Here is a 19,597-nt window from a genome sequence, read left to right on the forward strand (position 1 = left end):
TAAAGTTAAAACATTAAAATAGCAGAAATATAGACTATTAGGAAGCTTTGAAAACCTTTTGTTTGATGAGAAAAATATAAGTATTAATAGTGTTAGATTTTTATATATTGTCATAATATTATTCATTATTTATACTTAATTATAATTGATTTTTTTTTAAAAGTAATACAAATGAGTTATTGATAATATACTGAACATGTATAAATGTAAAACATTACATTGATATTATACTCTTGATTTATATTAAGGATAAAAGAGATATCTCACAATTATGGGAGTTTGAACAAATGATATTGCTATTTAAACAATCTTTATTAAGTTAGAGAATTTAGTGAAATTATATAAATAATTAAACTTATGTGTATTACTCATAATATATATACATATATTACATTGATACCCAACATGCAAGATAAATGTAATTACATTGATCCTCACTCATCGGGAGGTGGTTGTGACATTACCAGTTGTGTCCTCCCTCTATCTTCCTTTTTGTCAGTTTTTTGGGTGATATTCTTTCGAACGTAGTTACAAGACATGTTCACGTCAAATGTATGTATGTGTTTTTTATCTTTTGTTTTTATTTATTTTAGTTTTAATTAGAAAATTGTTTTTCTATATAAATAAACTAAAACTTTTCTTTTTATCCTTGTATAATTAAATATTTATTAATTTTGGGTTTTCATTAATAGTAATAAATAAAATTAATTTATTGTTTTTTATAAATAATAATAACTATTTTTCTAGTAAAAATAAACAATTCATATTTAAATAGTAGAAATTAAATTTTTTTTAATATATTAATTTGAGGGTAGTTCAAAGTTAATGTTACCTCTTTGTTCTTGGTTTTTTTTGATAAAAAAAAAGTAGTAAGGATTAAAAGAATGAGGGTGACTAAGGTTGTAAACATAAGACTCTAACTTGAAATGGATAAGCATATTCTAATAAATTTTAGATTTTACTTGAACCTTATAATAAATATCTTTAAAGATTGGAAGAGTAAATCCTATAAACATCATACTTTCTCTCTCATTGAGTCTATAATTTGTAGCATACATTGAGGTATTACTTTGCTCTCTTAAGATGAAGATTGAGACTTTGATCAATTTGTTTCTTTTTTTTAACTTGTACATAGTTAAAAATCACTCAAAAGTGGGTAGTATAATAGAATAAACTTTTATTAAACATAAAAATAAATAATCTAATTTAATCTTCAATAAAAAATAATGCAGTAATAAATATTTAAACAAACATGAACGTTTGAAATGGAACTGAAATACTATATTTTTCAAATGTGCATAAAATAATAAAATATTATTTTTCCACAAGCCAAGAGGGTGAGAAACAACATATATAATTAAACTAAATTCTAGAAGTGATAGTGTAATTTATTCAATAATTTAAAAACGTTGTTAATACTTGATAATTGTTTGTTTAGTAAGCATATGTCATTTGTGTAGAAAATTAAATAAATAAGTGAGAACAAAATGAAGAGAAATATAATGTTTGTTTGCGAGTTGGTTTTAGAGAAAAAATGAAGGAAAATAGAAAATTCTTATAAGTATATTTTATAGTTTTAAAGTCTTTGCATTCCCTTCATTCATTAACTCCCAAACATAGTTGACCCTAATGTTCCAAAAAAAATTTGTATAATCATAATATATATGTAATGTCAATATAAAAATTGTACATTCATCATTTATTTATATTATGTTATTTAAAAGCTAATAATCACAAAAAAGTAAACAATAAATAATATAATAACATAATATTACAATAACAATTGGTGGAAAAGTAATGAATTCATTGGGCGCTGAGTGCCAAACACGAAAACAAATAACATGACAGGGACACCTTAACCCCTTTGGGATGCAATCATTAGTATATACCGATAAACGATATGTATATATCAATAAAACTTGAGTCTAATGATGTAAGACCTTACTAGATCATCGAGATAATTAAAATGTTAAAAGTTTAATTTCTAAAACTGATACTTGTTAGGATTGGCATCCATGAATCTAAAAGAAATAAAATGATATGTATATAATGTTAAGACATCTGCCATACATAATTATTAAATTCATTAAATATTATTGATTTTCAAATATATTTCCTGAGAGACTTCATATATTCAATTATTAAAGTACTAGGAATGATTGAATTATAATAAATTTAATTTACAATTTTTGGTCAATAACAATACATGAAACATACATCTAATTTCATCATGTGGACAGTATATAAACTTGTATGTTGTTAAGGTGGGTTAAATTATCTTTACCTTTGCACATGAATTTGGATGACTATTTTGCAAATATTATAATAGAATACGTAATGTTGAAATTCACAGTTGATAATTAATGAATAATTTATACAATATTGATGTAAATATTTATAATCAGTCATTATTTATCATTAGACTATACACCATCATAGTAAAGCTCACTATTTTTTTATCACGTGATGTGATCACTTCTGGCACATATTAACTAAATTATCACATATAAAAAGCAAATTAAAAAAATTCAAAACCCAAACGAATACATTAACATGTAAATTTTAGTGAAGAATTGACCCGCAAATGTTTATGATAATCAAATATTGGTAAAAACTCGAGGGTTAACCTATTTTCGATCAGGATATCTTGTCATTTAGAAAATATCAAAAATTCATCGAATTAAGAGTAAAATAACAACATTTAATTTCAATCATATGACAAGTTGTCTCATAATATCTGATTTAAATGAGATAATATTCTTTTAAAAAAAATATTTTTTGTGTGGAGTTAGCAACCCAACAATAATAGATTATAGGTAAAATAAGTTTTTTATTTTTGGTGATGAATTAGAATGTGAAAATATTAATTTATATTATATAAGATTTTTTTTAATTAAATTATATTTTTTAATTAAGTGAAGACACCAAATAGATAGGAATGAGGACATGTGATCCCCTCTTATACACATTGATTGGGCTAGTAGCTGACATATTTTATGTAGTTAATCATGACATTGTAAGTGTTAAAACGTTTTCACAATTAACCAAACAAATATTGCTATCTTATTAAAAAAATATAAATTTCTTATACAAAATTTATCAGTTGTATAAGAAATTAATTCATTTCGGCGCATGTGATTGTATTTCCCAATGAATATTGTTCACGAGGATCAATTCTTGATATTTTGATTTATATGAGATTTAGTTGAACTTTACACAACTAGACGAACATATTACTAACGATTGGTTAATAGTTTATAATTTTATATATGATTTGATATTGTGTACCACATATGTATATGGTAGGCAAAGTTTAAGAGGGAAAAAATGTGAAATCGTTTATATACTTCTATTACATTATCCATGTTTAATTATTAACTCTTTAACTAATGTGTATAAATATTACAATATCAGAAATATTAAAATGAAGACCAAACTGAAGTGTTAATCTCACATCATTCCCCTGCTATCATGCAATGAATTTCAACTCTTTCAAATAATGTTTGAGAAAGGAATTAAAAAATGTCCACGTGATATGAACAATAAGTCATGCAAGAACAAGGGCACCAAATTATTGAAAAATAATTAAATATTTGTTGGTACAACAAAACGCGGTTTCTACCCAAATACATTTTAAAAAATAGTTATACATTTTATTATTTTATATTTTTAACAAGTCTGATTCGATCCAGAGTTTAATCTTATAAATTATTTGACCCTGATATTTCAGTGCATTCAAGTATATTGTCCAACACTTTTCTTTTTCTCCATTCCACCACTATTTGATTCCGTTACAAAAGTTGCAAACTTGTAAATAATCTTACATCTTAAAAATAATATAATACACTTATGAGATAACTCTTAAGATTATCCTTTCTCTTCATTCTCATCCATAATTCAATTCGCAAAAAGAAATCCGAACTTGGAAGTAACAATATTAAAAGGGAGTGATATTTATTTATAGGTTGAAGAAAATCACCAACTTGGGTCCTTCAAAATGTGTCTATAAGAAACTTCCTAATAAATGTGAAGCATATGGACCAGCTGGAGAGCAATTATTGTTTTTACATCTAACTAAAGAACTAATCCATATATGTAGGAGGTTTCCTAAGATTGAACATGATTGCTTAGACAATCAAAATTTCAAAATAAAGTCGTACATTACTAAGATTGATTAGTATCATGACTTAATTAATTTTCTCATTTCTATAGTTTTTAAGGCTCTCAATGCTATAACATGCACGTGAATAATAACCAACAATGAGTTAATATAATAATATAATGTTCTATTAGATTCTCAGGATGATGAAAATGTTAATGATTCAACTACTACTCCTTTGTTAAAGTAAAAGTTCAAGGTAATGCTGTTGAATACATGAACCAAGATATAAAATACATATAATAACATACACATAATGCATACATGTACCCTCACTTCACTGCATTATAACAGCTGCCATATGATTATATAATTGCTCACAATTATTATTATTCTTATCATTATTTACGTGTTAACTGCACCATACAATGGCACTTCAGTGATTTTGAAATGAAACAAGGGTGCAATATTACTGATCCAACTATAAAAAAGGCACCACATGAAGTTTAAGTACTGTATCAAATTATTGTAGTTTCTTCCTCTTGTCCAGTTTTTGCATTTCAATCTTTCTAGTGATCTAAGTTCATAAGTTATAACATTCTGTTGTTGTTGTTGTTCCATTAATTTCCTCAAATGGGTATAACAGAAGCATGTTCAAGATTGATAGGGGACTTGTTCCAAGCATTCAAACACTCACCACCATGCACAATACCTCACCTTGATCACAATCATGACCCTACATGCAATCCTCAAAATGTGGTCAAACTTGATGAAAAGATGGTCACTGCTCTTGTCACTGTCTTTGGCATGCAAAACAATGGAAAAATCAAGAAGGAAAATGCTAGGAAAGTGGTGGAGAAGCTTGGTTTGATGTATGGTTCTAAGGAGGACAAGCCTTCAAGATTTGAGCTAGTTGTTGAGGGTGGCTTGCAGGATGATGAAGTGCCTGTAGAAGATGTGCTTGGTGAGTTGGAAGACGACATGTCGAAGCGAAGCGAATTGTTACAAGAAGCTTTCAAAATATTTGATGAGGATGGAGATGGATACATAGATGCAATGGAGTTGAAGAGGGTGCTTGATTGCTTGGGTTTGGACAAAGGTTGGGATATTAATACAATTGAAAAGATGGTGAAGGTTGTAGATTTGAACTTTGATGGCAAAGTTGATTTTAGTGAGTTTGTATTGATGATGGGATAGCACTTTATTCATTGATTTTAGGAATCATTACATTGATTGTTTCCTGCATTCTCTAATGAAAACATGAAGATTTTACTATTTTGCATTATATGTTCCTTCATTCTTGTATTGCAATTTTGCAGGCAAATCTCATTGAATCTTGTTCATCATGCATGATTTCTACCTTCCTAGTATTCACTCATTTTAGTTGTTTCCATCATTTTCTGCTTAAAATTTTCTTTACAAATGAAAATATAAGAATAAGATGAAATGCTAAGTTACTCCACACTTAATATGATAGTTCTTGCAAGGTGTTTGGCACATGGCTAAGTGTAATAGGATCTAAAGCAATAAAGAACAAATAAAGATGAAGCAGATAATAATACCAATGAGCTGTCACCATGCCATTGGTTTAGTATTCTCAGCAACTCCAATCTTGTTTCATTTCATGAAGAATTAAATAAGTAATGGAAACTCAGGAAACCAACGTTGACTCCAGCACAGAAAACTAATACCTCATGTGACACAAATAGCCTCCAGCCTTCACTTTCAGAGGCACCATTTTTTTTATTTACAAAACTTCTGGAGAATAATTTATAACAAAACATTATAACATCGTTCGATTCATGTAATAGAACTCATCTAGTTGGATTTAAGGTTTGGTTGTTGAATTTAGTAACTCCTCATATTGAGTTATTAGGTTCTCACATTGCATCAGGTTAATCCAGCCAGAACATATATCTAATGGACCATTTATGTTCTAGAATGCTTGATTTTCATGGAGTAAATTAGTATATTACAAATATCTATACTTAGCTGTTAATATATGTTAATCTATATGAATGTATAATCACAGGGAACGTCTTCCACATTAGAAAACTCCCCCTAATTAAGAAGCCATGTTTGTGGTTTGTACATATCGTCCTCAAAATTAATTATAAACCAAATCAGAATAGGATTTGGTGTTATATTTGGATGATAAGACATATATAGTTTTCTTACAACTAGAAATGGAGAAAGCAATTAAGTCCTTTTATACAAAATAAAACACAACAAGAAAAGACACTATTTTAGCATAATTAAAGAGGAATCAACCATAAACAACAATATAACCTACTAATCTTGTTAGACAAGACTTACACTATAAAGTAGGACCTAATTGGATTCTACAAAGTCCTTACTGCCACATAGTCACAGAGCTCACAGCATCACTTAGGACTCCATTGTTGACATTGTTGTAAGCTATATCCAAGTTTCCAAGCCCATGAGTTGAGTTCTGTCCACCAACTGTGACACCACCATATGAGGCATCATTTCCATGGACAGTGATGGTTGGTGAGACATGTGCCATCGCGCGCAGATTAGTCGTGTTGAGTTGTGGTGGTGTGCTCAATTGAGACTGAGTCTGAAGAAACTGATTGTTTAAGGTGAACGAGCTACGGGTGACCATATCCTCAGCCAATTTCACCTGCAAGAAAATATATTTAATGTATGTGCCCTTGTGTATATATGGGAAGAAGGGTAACCAAAGGCCTAATTTTTAACTTAACCTGAACCAAATTACTTATCTAAGTTCTTACGATCGTTTCCTTTATTCCTAGTTACTACTCAATTTCTCTTCTTTACCCAAGTTGTTATTTGTTTTTCTTCTGTTACCACTCATCCATTTTCGAGTCTATAAATAAGACAGTTTAACTTTCTCCAACATGCTGGTAACATGTTAGGTAGAACAATATTTCTAAAAGAACCTCACACCTTTGCTCTCAAAGCTTCTACATCTGATTTTAGCACGCGGTTATTTGTATCAGCATCACGGAATTGTTGACTTGCATGCGTAAACTGCTTGTATAGGGTTGCATTTTCCAGTTTCAGTTTCTCAACCTGAGAAAGCAAAATTCAAAGGAAAAGAAAATTACTGCTTCTTCTGCATCACACTAAAGATTGATGCTTAAATTTAAAAAACCAGCCCTTTATTCTCTTACTAATGCTACACAGCCAGCATATATGTATTTTTTGCATGTTGTATATGACAACATTCAGTAACTTTTACTTTTCATTTAACAATGATTAGGATACCTTAGCTCTAAGAATTTTAACATTAACATTGTTATATATTATTTCACTTTTCTTTTGAGCCTCAGCAGAACACTTAACAATTAAGCTTTAGCTTCTTCCGACAATGACTTAACACATGTACTCCCAAAACATTAGGTACCTGCAACTCAAGTTCAGCCAACTGAGCTTGTTTTCTTCTTCTTGACCTCCTGGCAGACTCGCGATTAGAAACCTTCCTGAAACCATGATATCATGTAAAGTTTCAGGTTAAAGGATGAAACCATCTATGACTTTCATATCCTATTTTCTAGCACTTCGGTTTGAGATACCTTCTAAGGCGCTTCACATCAAGAGGATTTGTGCTCTGTTCACACGGACCAAATTCATCGTCCTCATCAGACTGCTCAGATGAACCACTAGTAGCTCCTTTGGTCTGATTCTCACTACTGTTTGGTTTATTAGCTGAAACTGGGCTGCCAACTGGCCAGTTTGCAATTCAATCCAAAATATTAAACTACATAAACTAAGTTTTTGTGAGCTATAAAATAATTAGTAATATGCCAAGATGAAATGAGACTTGGCATGCAAGAAATAATTAAATAATATACACCTGCTGTGCCCAAATCATTACCAGTGCCACAATTCGATGCTTGATAATCGATAGTAGCAGACATGTTTGAGTGTTTGGGAGTACCGTTTTGGGAGCCGATAATGGTATCTCCACAGGTTGAAAATGCAGTCACTGCATCCTGCAATTACCAAAGCCCGCATAAGCTGGAACTTTGTACATCAACTTATTTATATAGCACTGTAATATCTTTTTCCAGGCTTTCATTCACACCTATTTATTTATTTTTAAAAGACACTTCCCTTTCTCAAAAGTCAAAACTTAGATTATAGTCACCTGGTACAAAATATGTATGTAGTTCACATCGTAGGTTTTTATATTAATTTTATAGCTTTATGATGAACTAGGTACTTGAGCGACACGTGTGAAAGGCTAAATTAGAGAATCATATAAATTTAGATTTTGTAACTAATATAAAAAAAAAAGATATATACAATTTTTTACACCGCGAGTATATGATAGACCATTCATAATGATCTAGTGACGATATATAAAATATTAAGACTTAATAATATAGTCTAATACTATGAGTATAAAGATTTTTATACCTACGATTCATTTGTATTATTTACCGAAAAACTCTCACTGTGTGCATAAATTTTACTCTCTATAAATATCATACCAGCGTTTTTCAATTTATAAAAACACATCTGTCAAGATGCTTCAACACATTTTCAGTTCCAGTTTTAGTATTAAGAGTTGTGTGAGAGTGAGAGAGAAGAGTAACTAACCGTACTGTTTTGGATGGCGGCGGCGGCGGGAGTGAGGTCATCGGAGCAAACACCGCCGATCATTTCACCGTTGCCGGTGAACCGGAAGTAATCAGGTTTGACGTCGTCAACATCGTTAGCGAGTTCGTTATACCACTGATCATCATAGATATCCAACTCCGACAAGCGTTTGAAGAAGCCGGGGAAAATCGGTGGCGGCGGAAGTAGAGATTGCGGCGCAGATTCCATTTCGCCGGAGAGAATAAGTGAAGAGGAAGAAAGAAAGATGTGAATATAGAGAGAGAGATGTTAAAGAGAGAAAAGGGAATGAAGTTAGAAGCAAGATGAGTATAAATAGGGAAAAAATGGTCAAGTTTTTTTTTATAAATTAAATAAGAAAATAAAATAAATAAGTGGGCGGCACATGATGTTAAAATTTACCAGAAAGTTTATGATTATTAAAATCATGAAAATGACTTCATCCGTCACGTGAAGTTACGTGTTTGATATTTAAGGCTTCTATGCATATCGGTCACATTTGTTGTCCCAAACTTTTTTACAACTATTTTATGTATCTCTTATTTTTTTCATTCTTGAGAAAGAAAAAACATGAATTTAATATATGTATATATTAAATTTATATTTTATGATTAATAAGAATGAAGAGATACATAGATGGTTAAACATCTTGAGACAAAAAATATATTTCTGTATTTGTAGATAGAGGTGAATAAGACCAGACTCTACATACTCACTCATTTTGGTCAAATCATGACTGTACCAGAATATAATTGAGTTTAATTGAGTTTAGAGTTGAGTTTGATTTCAAAAAATAAACTTGATCAATATTCAAGATCAAGTAATGAACAAACATGATTTGACCCAACTCGTCTCATGATCACACATTCATCATGCTTGTATAGTTGTATGTGTGTCTATTCAATTGTGTCTAGTTGTCTACATTGATGACATCATTATGATCAAAAATATCATTGATTCTCTAATTTTTCAATTATATATGCATGACTAACAATATAAACATATATAATTTCATATGTCAAATAACATATCCAAATAGATTAAACCTACTATGATTTGTTCTTTTATTTTTTTTAAATTAAAGTATCTCTACTTTATTCAAAAGTCTAGTCTTATTTATAATTGTATACTTAAAAATCCACTATGTTATCAAGAAGTTTGGAATGATTTATAAGATATTTGCTTTAAAATAGATCTATCTAATACTAATAATTAAATTATAATTTTATCTTAAAATTCCATATCATAATTTTTGATATATTAAAGTAGATGTATATAATTAAATAGATGGCGTTAGATGATATGAACTAAACTAAATAATTTTTTTAAAAGTGTTAACAAGAGTTGTTTAAGAATAATGTTATATCCTCGGATTAAATTTTCCTACTAATCATTTTATATAAGAAAGTGACATATGTCATAAAGATATATTTATTTTTAATGATTGGCTTACAACTTATAAGTGTCATTTTTTTATGGATAAAATAATTAGTAAAAGAATTTAGCAGGATAATATATAATTTTTATTTTATAAATAAAGTTTGAAGTAACTTATTATAAAACGAATAATACACCCTTGACATGTGGCACTTTCTGACATTTTTCCAACTCTCCGAATATGTGAGATGCACTTGTAATCTTACACCTGGAAAATGAAAATTATAGGTGGGCCTCTATTTCAATTCTGGTTGATTTTGATTTAATTGCACAATGGTGAATGATTATTGATTAGTGAAAATGGACTCTGAGATGTTGATTAATGATTAGTTTAATCATAATGGTTGATCTTTATTTTTGTTTTGTTTATATCAATAATAATTACAACTTTGTTAGTAGTTAGTACATACAAATTTATTCTTGTTCTTGCCCACTTTGACTTTTGTTGGGAAAGTAATTAATGAGAGAATTTTATTCTCTCATAAACTCCAAAGGCCAAAATATTCTGTTCAATCTCAACCTCAATTAGTGACTGAACAGGGAAGCACAAAAGGAAGTGCAGAATATATTCTTTCATGCCTAAACCCTTATTTCTCAGTCGTGTAAAGTCTCACATTTAATATAGGTAAAAGAACGAAAAAATTTATAAATGAAAAATGTTCATAAAACTAATGTCTTTAGATTTTGGTTCAAGACGTAATGTCTTATATATAACTTTCCACTTTTCACATATCCTTTAATAATAAGATTAAAGACTTCTAGGTCAAACATGTAGAAATTTAATTGAGGAATTAAGTTTGCATCCATCTAGACTATTAGTCCCTATTTTTTTGTAATCGATTTTGTTCATTAAATATTTCAATAAACCCATAATAATGCTACTATTGTCTATTGTCATGTCTACCATTAATAAGACATATGACAATTGTACTATTAACCCGTCATTACTTAAATAGCAAGAAGCACTGAAGTGAAGTTTTAAAATATTTAATAATCAAAATATAAAAAAGTTTATGTACCAAAAAAAATATTAAAAAAAAGTTTAAGAACCGAAAAAGAACCAATTGAACTTTTTGAAATAAAAACATTTTCAAGCATAATTTAATTAATGACGACTTGTTTTTTTCCCTTTCTTCATGACAATACAGTTTTATGTTTAACATTGCTTGTTTATATATAATCCATATACATATACACATATAATACCAATTACAAAAACTTTGCACAACATCATATGTTTAGTCTTTTGTTTTCTTCTACGTACAGACATGAAGCATATGTTGATAAAACAATTATAAATGATGTACTTAGTGCCACTTGCTAATTCCGAGACAAATCGATGTATATACCGACAATGTAAGAGTTTTTTATATCGTCATTGTATCATTCATATTTTAATGATTATTGACTTTTAAATAAAAGTAATACAAATGAATGATGAATGATATACTAACCATCTATGGATCTTTACACTGTCAGTACATAGATATTTTACTCTTCCTGTTAAAAGCCATGTTTACCATAGTTGGCAGTCACAATCTCAATCATGCAAAAGTTTATCTTATTGATTAGACTTGAAAGTTAAAGAGTGGTGATGAACAAAGACACAATACAATTGGTATGTGTATAAATCTCACAAAGTTTAGTTCCACTAAAAATATAGATGCGGTCCAAATTCCAAAACCAACAAAGCCATAAGAACTTTTACTTTTGGAAAAGCATTAAAAGCAATTTTGGCACCATGACGTGGCTTATGTAGCAATGCAATGAATGCATGCAAGGCGAATAGAGGAAACTAACTAGGTGTTCATTCTGATTGTCTCAATTTTTATCTTATACATTACTTCATTCAATAATAATAAATAAATAATAACGATAAATCGAATGTTTAAAATTTTTAATTGACATGACATATATTTCGTAACACAAAACATCATATGAGACAATAGATATATGTTTGGTTTTCTTTTGAACAATTAAAAATGTTTTCTTAACATGGAAGTTGTGGTTAAAGTAATGGAGTTTGATTGGGACAAGCACCAACCCTAAGCAAAAAGTTGATAACATATGTACATGCTTTTGTGGGTCGTGTTAAAAAGCAGGTTAACCCTCGCTTTCTTTACAAGAGTTTAAAGGTAACTTAGCTACATACATTTGCATTATTTGTCTATTTAATTTATTATTCCTAACTTCAGCTTTTTCCTTATAGCATCACATTACATTACCTAGCTTTCTAAAATAATATATCAACCAATGAGGTTCCTTGTTAAAACCACCTTCAAATAGTTTAAGCAAGAGTGTTTTGTGATATAATCTAGTGGGAACAAATCAGTGGGCGATGAAATTAAGACTAGTGGATTTGGATTCTGCATTTCTTCTTTTTTTATTGTCATGGTACGTCATACATGTATTCAACTCCATATTTTATATTTTACCCTATACATTAAAGAAAAGATGAATACACTGATATTATAAAAAGTTATATATTTTTATAAACATTATTTATCATTTATATTTAATTATTTTTGATTTTTAAATAAAAGTAATAAAAATAAATAATGAATGATATATTATCTTTATATAAAGTTTGAAACTAAGAGTAAATAGATATTAATTAAACTTTATACATTATATATTGTGGAAATGACAAACCCTGAAGCTTCTAGCTAGGTACTACTATGCAGTGCAACATTGATGTGTTAACACTATTATTTGAGCTGAGTAGACATTTAATTGATCTGGTTGCATAGAATGTTAATGGTACAACTTGTAGTTTAAATGTTTAATCAACAACAACAAAGATATGTCCCTATTTCTAGGTTTCTTATTTATATGAATTAACAATCACTTGATATAATACATAAATGTTGTAAAGTAATGTGGCACAATAGTCATAAAAATTTAAGAGTGAAGTCCCCTTAATCTCTGGCTACTAAATAATGATCTTTTTGGTATTATCAAATATATTCTATTAGTAGGAACTTACACTACTAGACCAACACACTGTTGGTGAGAAAATAATGACCTCTTATGTTAGTTTTAAAATTTTTTTTTTTTTTTTTTGTAAAAGGGGTAATGCAGTATTTCTCACTAAAAATAGATTATGAATTTTAATTCCCCTTAGTTACAGCTGTTTGAGGTACCTAGAGCGGGCCTATTTCCTAGCCCATACACCCAAGGCCCACAAGGAAAACCATATAATCTATTATTTTCTAAAAAAATATTCCGCATGAAGTTTTAAAAAAAACGATAACTAAAAAATAGATTTGTATTACTTTTGTTTGACAATCAATAATAATTAACATATGAATGATGAATAATGTATCGACAATATAAAAACAGTTACACTATCAATGTATACATATTAAATAATTTTAGTATTGTTGAAAATATATAAATTTAAATCATAATACACACTCAATGTACCATAAGAAAGTGGGACTGGATGGGGAAGAACTACTATATGCTCAGAGGTCTCAGCAGGTTTTGATAGATTTGATTGAATAACATGTTTTCTAGACTCTAAATAACTTGCCAGATTGATATTCTTGCAAGTTACTCACCCAATGGGAAATGACAATAATTTCTCTCAAGACATTTCTTAGAAGTATTAAGCAACATAACAAACACCCAAAAGGAATCGTCAAATTAATGCAATTTTGTAGATCAGATTCTAAATCTAAGCCCATGCTTAGAGATTCTGATAACAATCCTTCCTGGCTAAAGTTGTTAAAGATCAAACACAGTCACACAGCATAATCAAAAACCTTCTAAACTCAATGGCACTGAAAAGAAGTTTACCACGACTTCGAGTTTCAGAAATTCAATCAGTGAAACAAGATATGCAAGTCATCATAAAGAAGTAAATAGCAACAAATATTCTGGCAATGGAGTAAAATAATGAGAGCTCATGCCACTATCTTGGCAGACCTAACATAAAGACTGTCCACGACTTTCCCCACATTGGAAATGGTTTCTAAGGTTGCTGGATATATAGCATCAGTCTTGGGATCGTCAAATATGATGAGGCACCCAGCACCTTGATCCAACGTCCCTGCAAACTTCTTGTCCAAAATCATCTGAGACAACTTCCGCTCCACATGATCAATGGGAAGTTCAATAAGCTCAGCAATGTGTGTAATCTCAACCCTTGAGAATGGCTCAATCAATCTGCAAAGGTTCTGCTCCATGAGGGTATCATACAGTGATGACAGGTGCCTGTGGACAATTGGGTCATCCTCCAATTGTGCCTTGTAGTCCCGCAAAGCAACTTCAAATAACTTCAGGGATCGCTTAGAATGAGCATCAGCAACAGCTTTCATAGCATCCAAGTCAGGCCCAACATATTGCAGTCCGGCTTTAGAAGAAATAATCCCACCTACGTCATCTGCTTGATTAACCATGATCTTACACAACAGCATGTATTTTAGGCTAAAAACTGCCTTGGGGTCTTCAAGAGCATTGAAAGACTCAAAAGCTTCAAAGAAATAACTATATGCAGTTTTATAATCCTTCTCCTCAGCATGAAGTATTCCACTCTGCAGATCTATGGCACCTTGTTGACCAGGTGGAACATAAATAGCATTTGCAGCAGTTCTTGCAGCTGTGAGGGCAGCTTTTGATTTTGGAAGGTTTCTTAATGAGAAGTGTAGTTTGCTTTCCAGCAAGTCTATGTCAACAAGAAGAAGCTTGTCATCTAATCTTCTAACCTCTTTGACCAAGCCAGAAAGAAGAGATAAAGCTTCTGAATACTCCTTACTTTCCATCAGAAGCGCGGCAAGCCTTGCCTCAACTCGTTGCCTTAGAAATGTACGCTTTTCAGCACGGGTCCATTGCACCATTTCTTTGCAAAGTGCAATTTGTAGATCAGATGTCCCTGGAATTTTAGCAACTGAGTCAATTACTACCCTAACTATCTTAGCAGTTTTTGCCTTGGGAATCAAGGAGAAGAAGGGCCTCAACTGAGTGAGTAGGCTGCGCAGATCCTCCCCCCTATTCTCCTGCCTGAGAAGGTCACTGAGGTTTGTGATGGCCTGCTCTTTCATACGCAGAGCTTCTGGTGAAGATGAAGGATCATCAAGCACGCGATAAAGAATGGAGATGGCCTCAGATGGGTCTTTGGCCTCCAATGCCAGAGCAATTGAGTCTGTTGTAGCAGGAAGATAAGATGAAGACATGGCTGCTGCTTGAATAAACGCCTGCAAGGAAACATTTGTAAATGGAAAGAAACATTAAAAACTAGAAACTTCAGCATTGTTACTATCAGTTAATTGGCGAATTGAAATTACTATCTCAAAGTTTGGATGCTATCACCCCTTAAAATTTGGATACTTATGAAATAATCTGAGAAACGGAGACTGCTTTTCCAGAGAGGATAATATAGGTTGTGTGAAAAAAAGGCTGGGGCAGACTTAATGGATTTTAAACTTTTAATAACTTTTACATTACTTAATCGAGTATTCCAAGTGTGTTTTGTTAGGTTATTTTATTTTATTTTCACTTAAATTATCTTCAAGGCTTCAATGAATTTTACATAACAGAATGCTGGGCTACTAAATGAATAATTGAATATATAAATAGTAGAAAAGTGTTTATGTGTTTGGCGCATGGATCTAGATGAGTCCAGAATCTGGTCCGACAAAAAGAAAAAAGTTGTCTATGCGTGCTTGATGCTATACATAGTCGGTCCTAAGCCCGGGTAAAAGGTACGTTAGGCGGTCAACAACAAACGTAAAACTTTTTTTGAATGTCTAATTCTCTATGTTATGGATCAACAATGTGATCATATTATAATACACCATATGATGTTAAAAGCATAAGCACACTCAAGATCAAGGAGTATCAATTTCGAGAAGATAAACACAGCATAGATGTTCAGCGAGGAAAAAAACACAATTAGAACTTAATTATGACATCATGCTCACTACATCAGTGCTCTACCATATGAAACAGGAAAGAATAAATTGGATCAATAAAAGCACTGAACAAGTTGGTTAGGTCTTCGGATTTTGATTTTGTTGATTACGAATTCTCCTCTTTCAATAATAAAAAAGTAAAAACATAAATCGAAACCATATTAGTTTGAATCAGTGCTACCAGTTCCATAACATTCATCATCAAAAATCTATCTGAATCATAATTAAAAGCAAATCTGAAAAAACTAATAATAATAAAATGAGGTAGAAGGGAAATGTGTTACCTTATCACACGGAACCTTGAGATTTGGAGACTATAGCTATGGAGGAATTTCAATTTCAATTCCAATTGCGAGTGTGAAAACCTAACACCAATGGAAAAAGACGATACACGGTGGAGGAAGCATCTAAAGTTAAAACGCACCGTTTCGTTTTGCTCAAGTTTAAGGTTCTTTATTTTAATTTTATTATGTAGTATTTATATGAACTAAATATTATACATACTTATTTAAGAGAATTTGTATTCAAATTCAATACAAGGAAGAAACAACGAGTATAATTATTTTAACCATATAAAATATTATTTTATTGCATTATTATATATCTAACTTGTATGGCCATTTAAATTGAAGCAACATCAAAATTTGAACTATATTTGTATATATATTTTAAAATGTAAGTTATACACTACCAACTTACTAAATCAAAAAATAAAAAAAGAATGAAAAATAATTAGATCTTATGAAAAAAGACATTTATTTAGTGATGTAAGATATTATAAGATTCTGAATATGAACAAAAGTCAAATGTTTAATTCTTGAGAGTAATATTTGTTGGAAGATATACCTACACATCTTTTCTTAAAAGAGATTAATTCCTGAAATATTAAATGTGAGAGAATGCCTTTAATAGTAAAAAAAAAAATAAGTAGAAATTATTTTGGGCCGGATAACTGATCCAACAGTCCAATAGACTGATCCAGCATTTTTGTTTGTAGTAGTAGTCATGCCAACTTGACCACATTTGTAATTGTAATGATTATATGCTTTGCCTAAATCACAAGGTACAAGTTCATTTTTATTCTATTAAGTATTAACCACACTCACTTGAGTGTTCCCACAACCTCCTAAAGTTTTACAAACCAACAAATCCTTTGATTTTTGTACATTTCAAAGTTTTAGAATTTGCATTTAAGCAATTAAATGGGGATATATCCTACCTGATTGATTACTAATCACTTAAGCTAATCATAGCTCCATAGATGAGAATGTTACAATTTTAATCTCAACATTTAAGTAGAATAACCATATCTAGACCCGTAACAATTCTAAGGGTCTGTTTGTGAGATGAATTTTGGAGGGAGGAAAAAAAAAAAGAATGTTTGAGAGTCATAAATATACTTGTAAGTTGGCTCTGAAGTCTTTCATTTTTCTTCCAAAATCCAACTCGCTAATATACTCTTAATAGTATAAAAAAAAAGTAGAATAAGAATACCAAGTACAAAATAGACTGTTGAATTAAGTTATAAGCTTAATTAAAGGGTTAGGCTAGCTTAGTCTAATTGGTATGCTTTTACTCTCACCAAAATCAGTTTACTTAATTAGCTTCAGCAACAAACTCTGAATTTTTTAATTAATCAATGTTTCTTTGTGAAGTGACTTCATTATCATATCCATTATAATGAACCATTGAATATGACCCGCAACATTTTTTCTTCTTTTACTTCCAAATGCCACAAGCTTATTTATGTAACACATACCTTTTCCAAATTAAGTTACCATAAATGGATATGGCAATTGAATTATTACATAATTAATAATGGGAGTGGTGGAACCATTTTACTTTATAAAAAAAACAATAGAAAAAAGTTATACATTCTATATTTCCTGCAAAAAATCATAATCATGCACATGATGGTGTTATATGTGATTTATATTCACAACCCACATTATGAAACACAACCAAAATCTCCATCAAAAGATTCTTACAACTGACAGAACAAAACAAACATGTTTCTTTCTAATCATGAAATTATAAAATCATATATAACTAAATTACATTTGTTCATACATGATCTCTATTATCATTTACATCCATATTTCTCTTTCCACTAGTGACCACAAAGTCAAGGTTGTAAAGTACAGCAACCATTATGAGACAGCATAGGAAAACCAACACAGGACCAAAGATCCAAAGCACCAAAGGAAGTGCACAATGGAAGAGTCTATTACCTACAGTGTTCAAAATAAACCCTTTTTCTAAGATCTCATTAACATATTCTGGTGTCACCAAGGACATGGGGTCCTGAGGAATGTTGATTAGGATATTAACTTGGTTTATGAACCTTATAGAAAGTGAGTGGCAGAAGAATGAGAAGAGGAAAATAGTGAGCAAAGTGACATACTTGAGGGCCACAATGAACTCACCATGTGCCCCATACACTGTTTCATTCAGTTGTAGTGGCTTCTTTACACTGTAGGTGCTGCTTATCAATGCTGCAAGACCTGAACTGAGGAGAATAGAGGTTGTGGCCATTAAGGTGGAACCCATTATTGTGTTCCTAAGTGATTGTACAGCTAGGATGTTTTTTTTGTCATTGTCCTTCAAAATTCAACACAACTTACATTACAAAAGCATTCATTCTCACTCATTTTGGTAGGTATAATATCAGAGTTAAAAGTAAGCTATAAGAATAAACCAAATGATATAAAATAACAAATATAGGATAATGTATGTAAAAGTGTATATATATATATATATATATATATGCAATTACTATTATTTATCACTCAGATTATTAGATTAAGTGCACTATCTTTTTCAAAATACAACTACTTTATGATCACAATTCCATGCACTAGAAAACTAGTGGAAGAAAACATTTTGTGAGGATGCCACTTTAATTTTAGGTGAAATAGTACAACAATGAAAAGTGCACTAGTAGCCACTTCTTCATGCAGTAAGCTAAGTCCCTACAAGGGCTAGCTTATTTGCAGAAGCGATTTTAGATTCATGTTCGGGGTAAGAATATCACAGATTGGATTAATTATTGGTACCACTTTTCATTATCTGTATCACTGGAATTGACAGTGTTATAAATTAAAAAAGTATTCTTTTTCCTAAGCTCATATGACAATGTTATCTTGTTTTGATTGACATTTTAAAGGAACTGTTTATAAGCACATGCAATAATTCATAGATTATCTATTTTATTTTCATATATTATCATTAGCATATACTCCTCTATAGATTCTAGCAAGAACACATTTTGTATTGCAACAACAAAAAAGAAAAGACAGTATATATATATATCACCAACAACTAAAAAGAAGCAAGTGTTAGTTTTATACTGATCTCCAAACAATATTAATTTTATCTTCTCAGATAAATGTTTAACCAATAATGTATTCGAGTAATAATAGTCTCAGTAATTCTGCAAACATCATTTTTTCATACATATTTTATAATTATTGATAAAAAAAACTTTTGTTCTTTCCAAAACAAAAGTTTTTCCAATCAATGATATGTCATATATATA

General features: G+C 30.3%; 4 protein-coding genes across 7 annotated transcripts in view; 1 reads left to right on the forward strand and 3 right to left on the reverse strand.

The window, feature by feature from the left end:
- Positions 4,590-5,392, forward strand: LOC109327532 (calmodulin-like protein 2). The gene has a single exon (XM_019560707.1). The coding sequence runs from the start codon at positions 4,733-4,735 to the stop codon at positions 5,294-5,296; it is 564 nt and encodes a 187-aa protein (XP_019416252.1). The 5' UTR covers positions 4,590-4,732; the 3' UTR covers positions 5,297-5,392.
- On the reverse strand, positions 6,247-9,002 carry LOC109328673 (basic leucine zipper 9-like). 4 transcript variants are annotated; one of them, XM_019562247.1, is made up of 6 exons: positions 8,690-9,002; positions 7,962-8,079; positions 7,660-7,810; positions 7,491-7,566; positions 7,031-7,156; positions 6,247-6,743 (listed from the first exon to the last, which is right to left on the reverse strand). In XM_019562247.1, the coding sequence occupies exons 1-6, from the start codon at positions 8,915-8,917 to the stop codon at positions 6,453-6,455; spliced, it is 990 nt and encodes a 329-aa protein (XP_019417792.1). In that variant the 5' UTR covers positions 8,918-9,002; the 3' UTR covers positions 6,247-6,452. The 4 variants fall into 4 exon arrangements, with proteins under 4 accessions (XP_019417792.1, XP_019417791.1, XP_019417789.1 ...); XM_019562246.1 differs by having other exon boundaries at positions 7,962-8,085; XM_019562244.1 differs by having other exon boundaries at positions 7,941-8,085; positions 8,690-9,001.
- Positions 13,690-16,498, reverse strand: LOC109328574 (26S proteasome non-ATPase regulatory subunit 11 homolog). The gene is made up of 2 exons (XM_019562095.1): positions 16,344-16,498; positions 13,690-15,342 (listed from the first exon to the last, which is right to left on the reverse strand). Exon 2 carries the CDS (start codon positions 15,319-15,321, stop codon positions 14,053-14,055), a length of 1,269 nt encoding a protein of 422 aa, XP_019417640.1. The 5' UTR covers positions 15,322-15,342; positions 16,344-16,498; the 3' UTR covers positions 13,690-14,052.
- Positions 18,101-19,597, reverse strand: part of LOC109327870 — a 5,106-nt gene continuing 3,609 nt past the window's right edge. The window contains exon 2 of the mRNA XM_019561043.1: positions 18,101-18,660. Coding sequence (XP_019416588.1) covers positions 18,124-18,660 — 537 coding nt within the window. The 3' untranslated portion in view covers positions 18,101-18,123. The remainder of the gene's footprint in view (positions 18,661-19,597) is intronic.

This window comes from Lupinus angustifolius, chromosome LG15, assembly GCF_001865875.1.
Source record: "Lupinus angustifolius cultivar Tanjil chromosome LG15, LupAngTanjil_v1.0, whole genome shotgun sequence".
Classification (NCBI taxonomy): domain Eukaryota; kingdom Viridiplantae; phylum Streptophyta; class Magnoliopsida; order Fabales; family Fabaceae; genus Lupinus; species Lupinus angustifolius.

Bases quoted from the DNA above. Each gene is read 5' to 3' on its own strand.
- LOC109327532 (XM_019560707.1), top strand. From the start codon at position 4,733: ATGGGTATAACAGAAGCATGTTCAAGATTGATAGGGGACTTGTTCCAA.
- LOC109328574 (XM_019562095.1), bottom strand. From the start codon at position 15,321: ATGTCTTCATCTTATCTTCCTGCTACAACAGACTCAATTGCTCTGGCA.
- LOC109328673 (XM_019562244.1), bottom strand. From the start codon at position 8,917: ATGGAATCTGCGCCGCAATCTCTACTTCCGCCGCCACCGATTTTCCCC. The intron at 7,811-7,940 runs GTGTATATTATT...CAAACTGGCCAG, and splicing joins TAATGATTTGGGCACAGCAG to TTGGCAGCCCAGTTTCAGCT. The intron at 7,567-7,659 runs GTATCTCAAACC...TCATGGTTTCAG, and splicing joins GATGTGAAGCGCCTTAGAAG to GAAGGTTTCTAATCGCGAGT.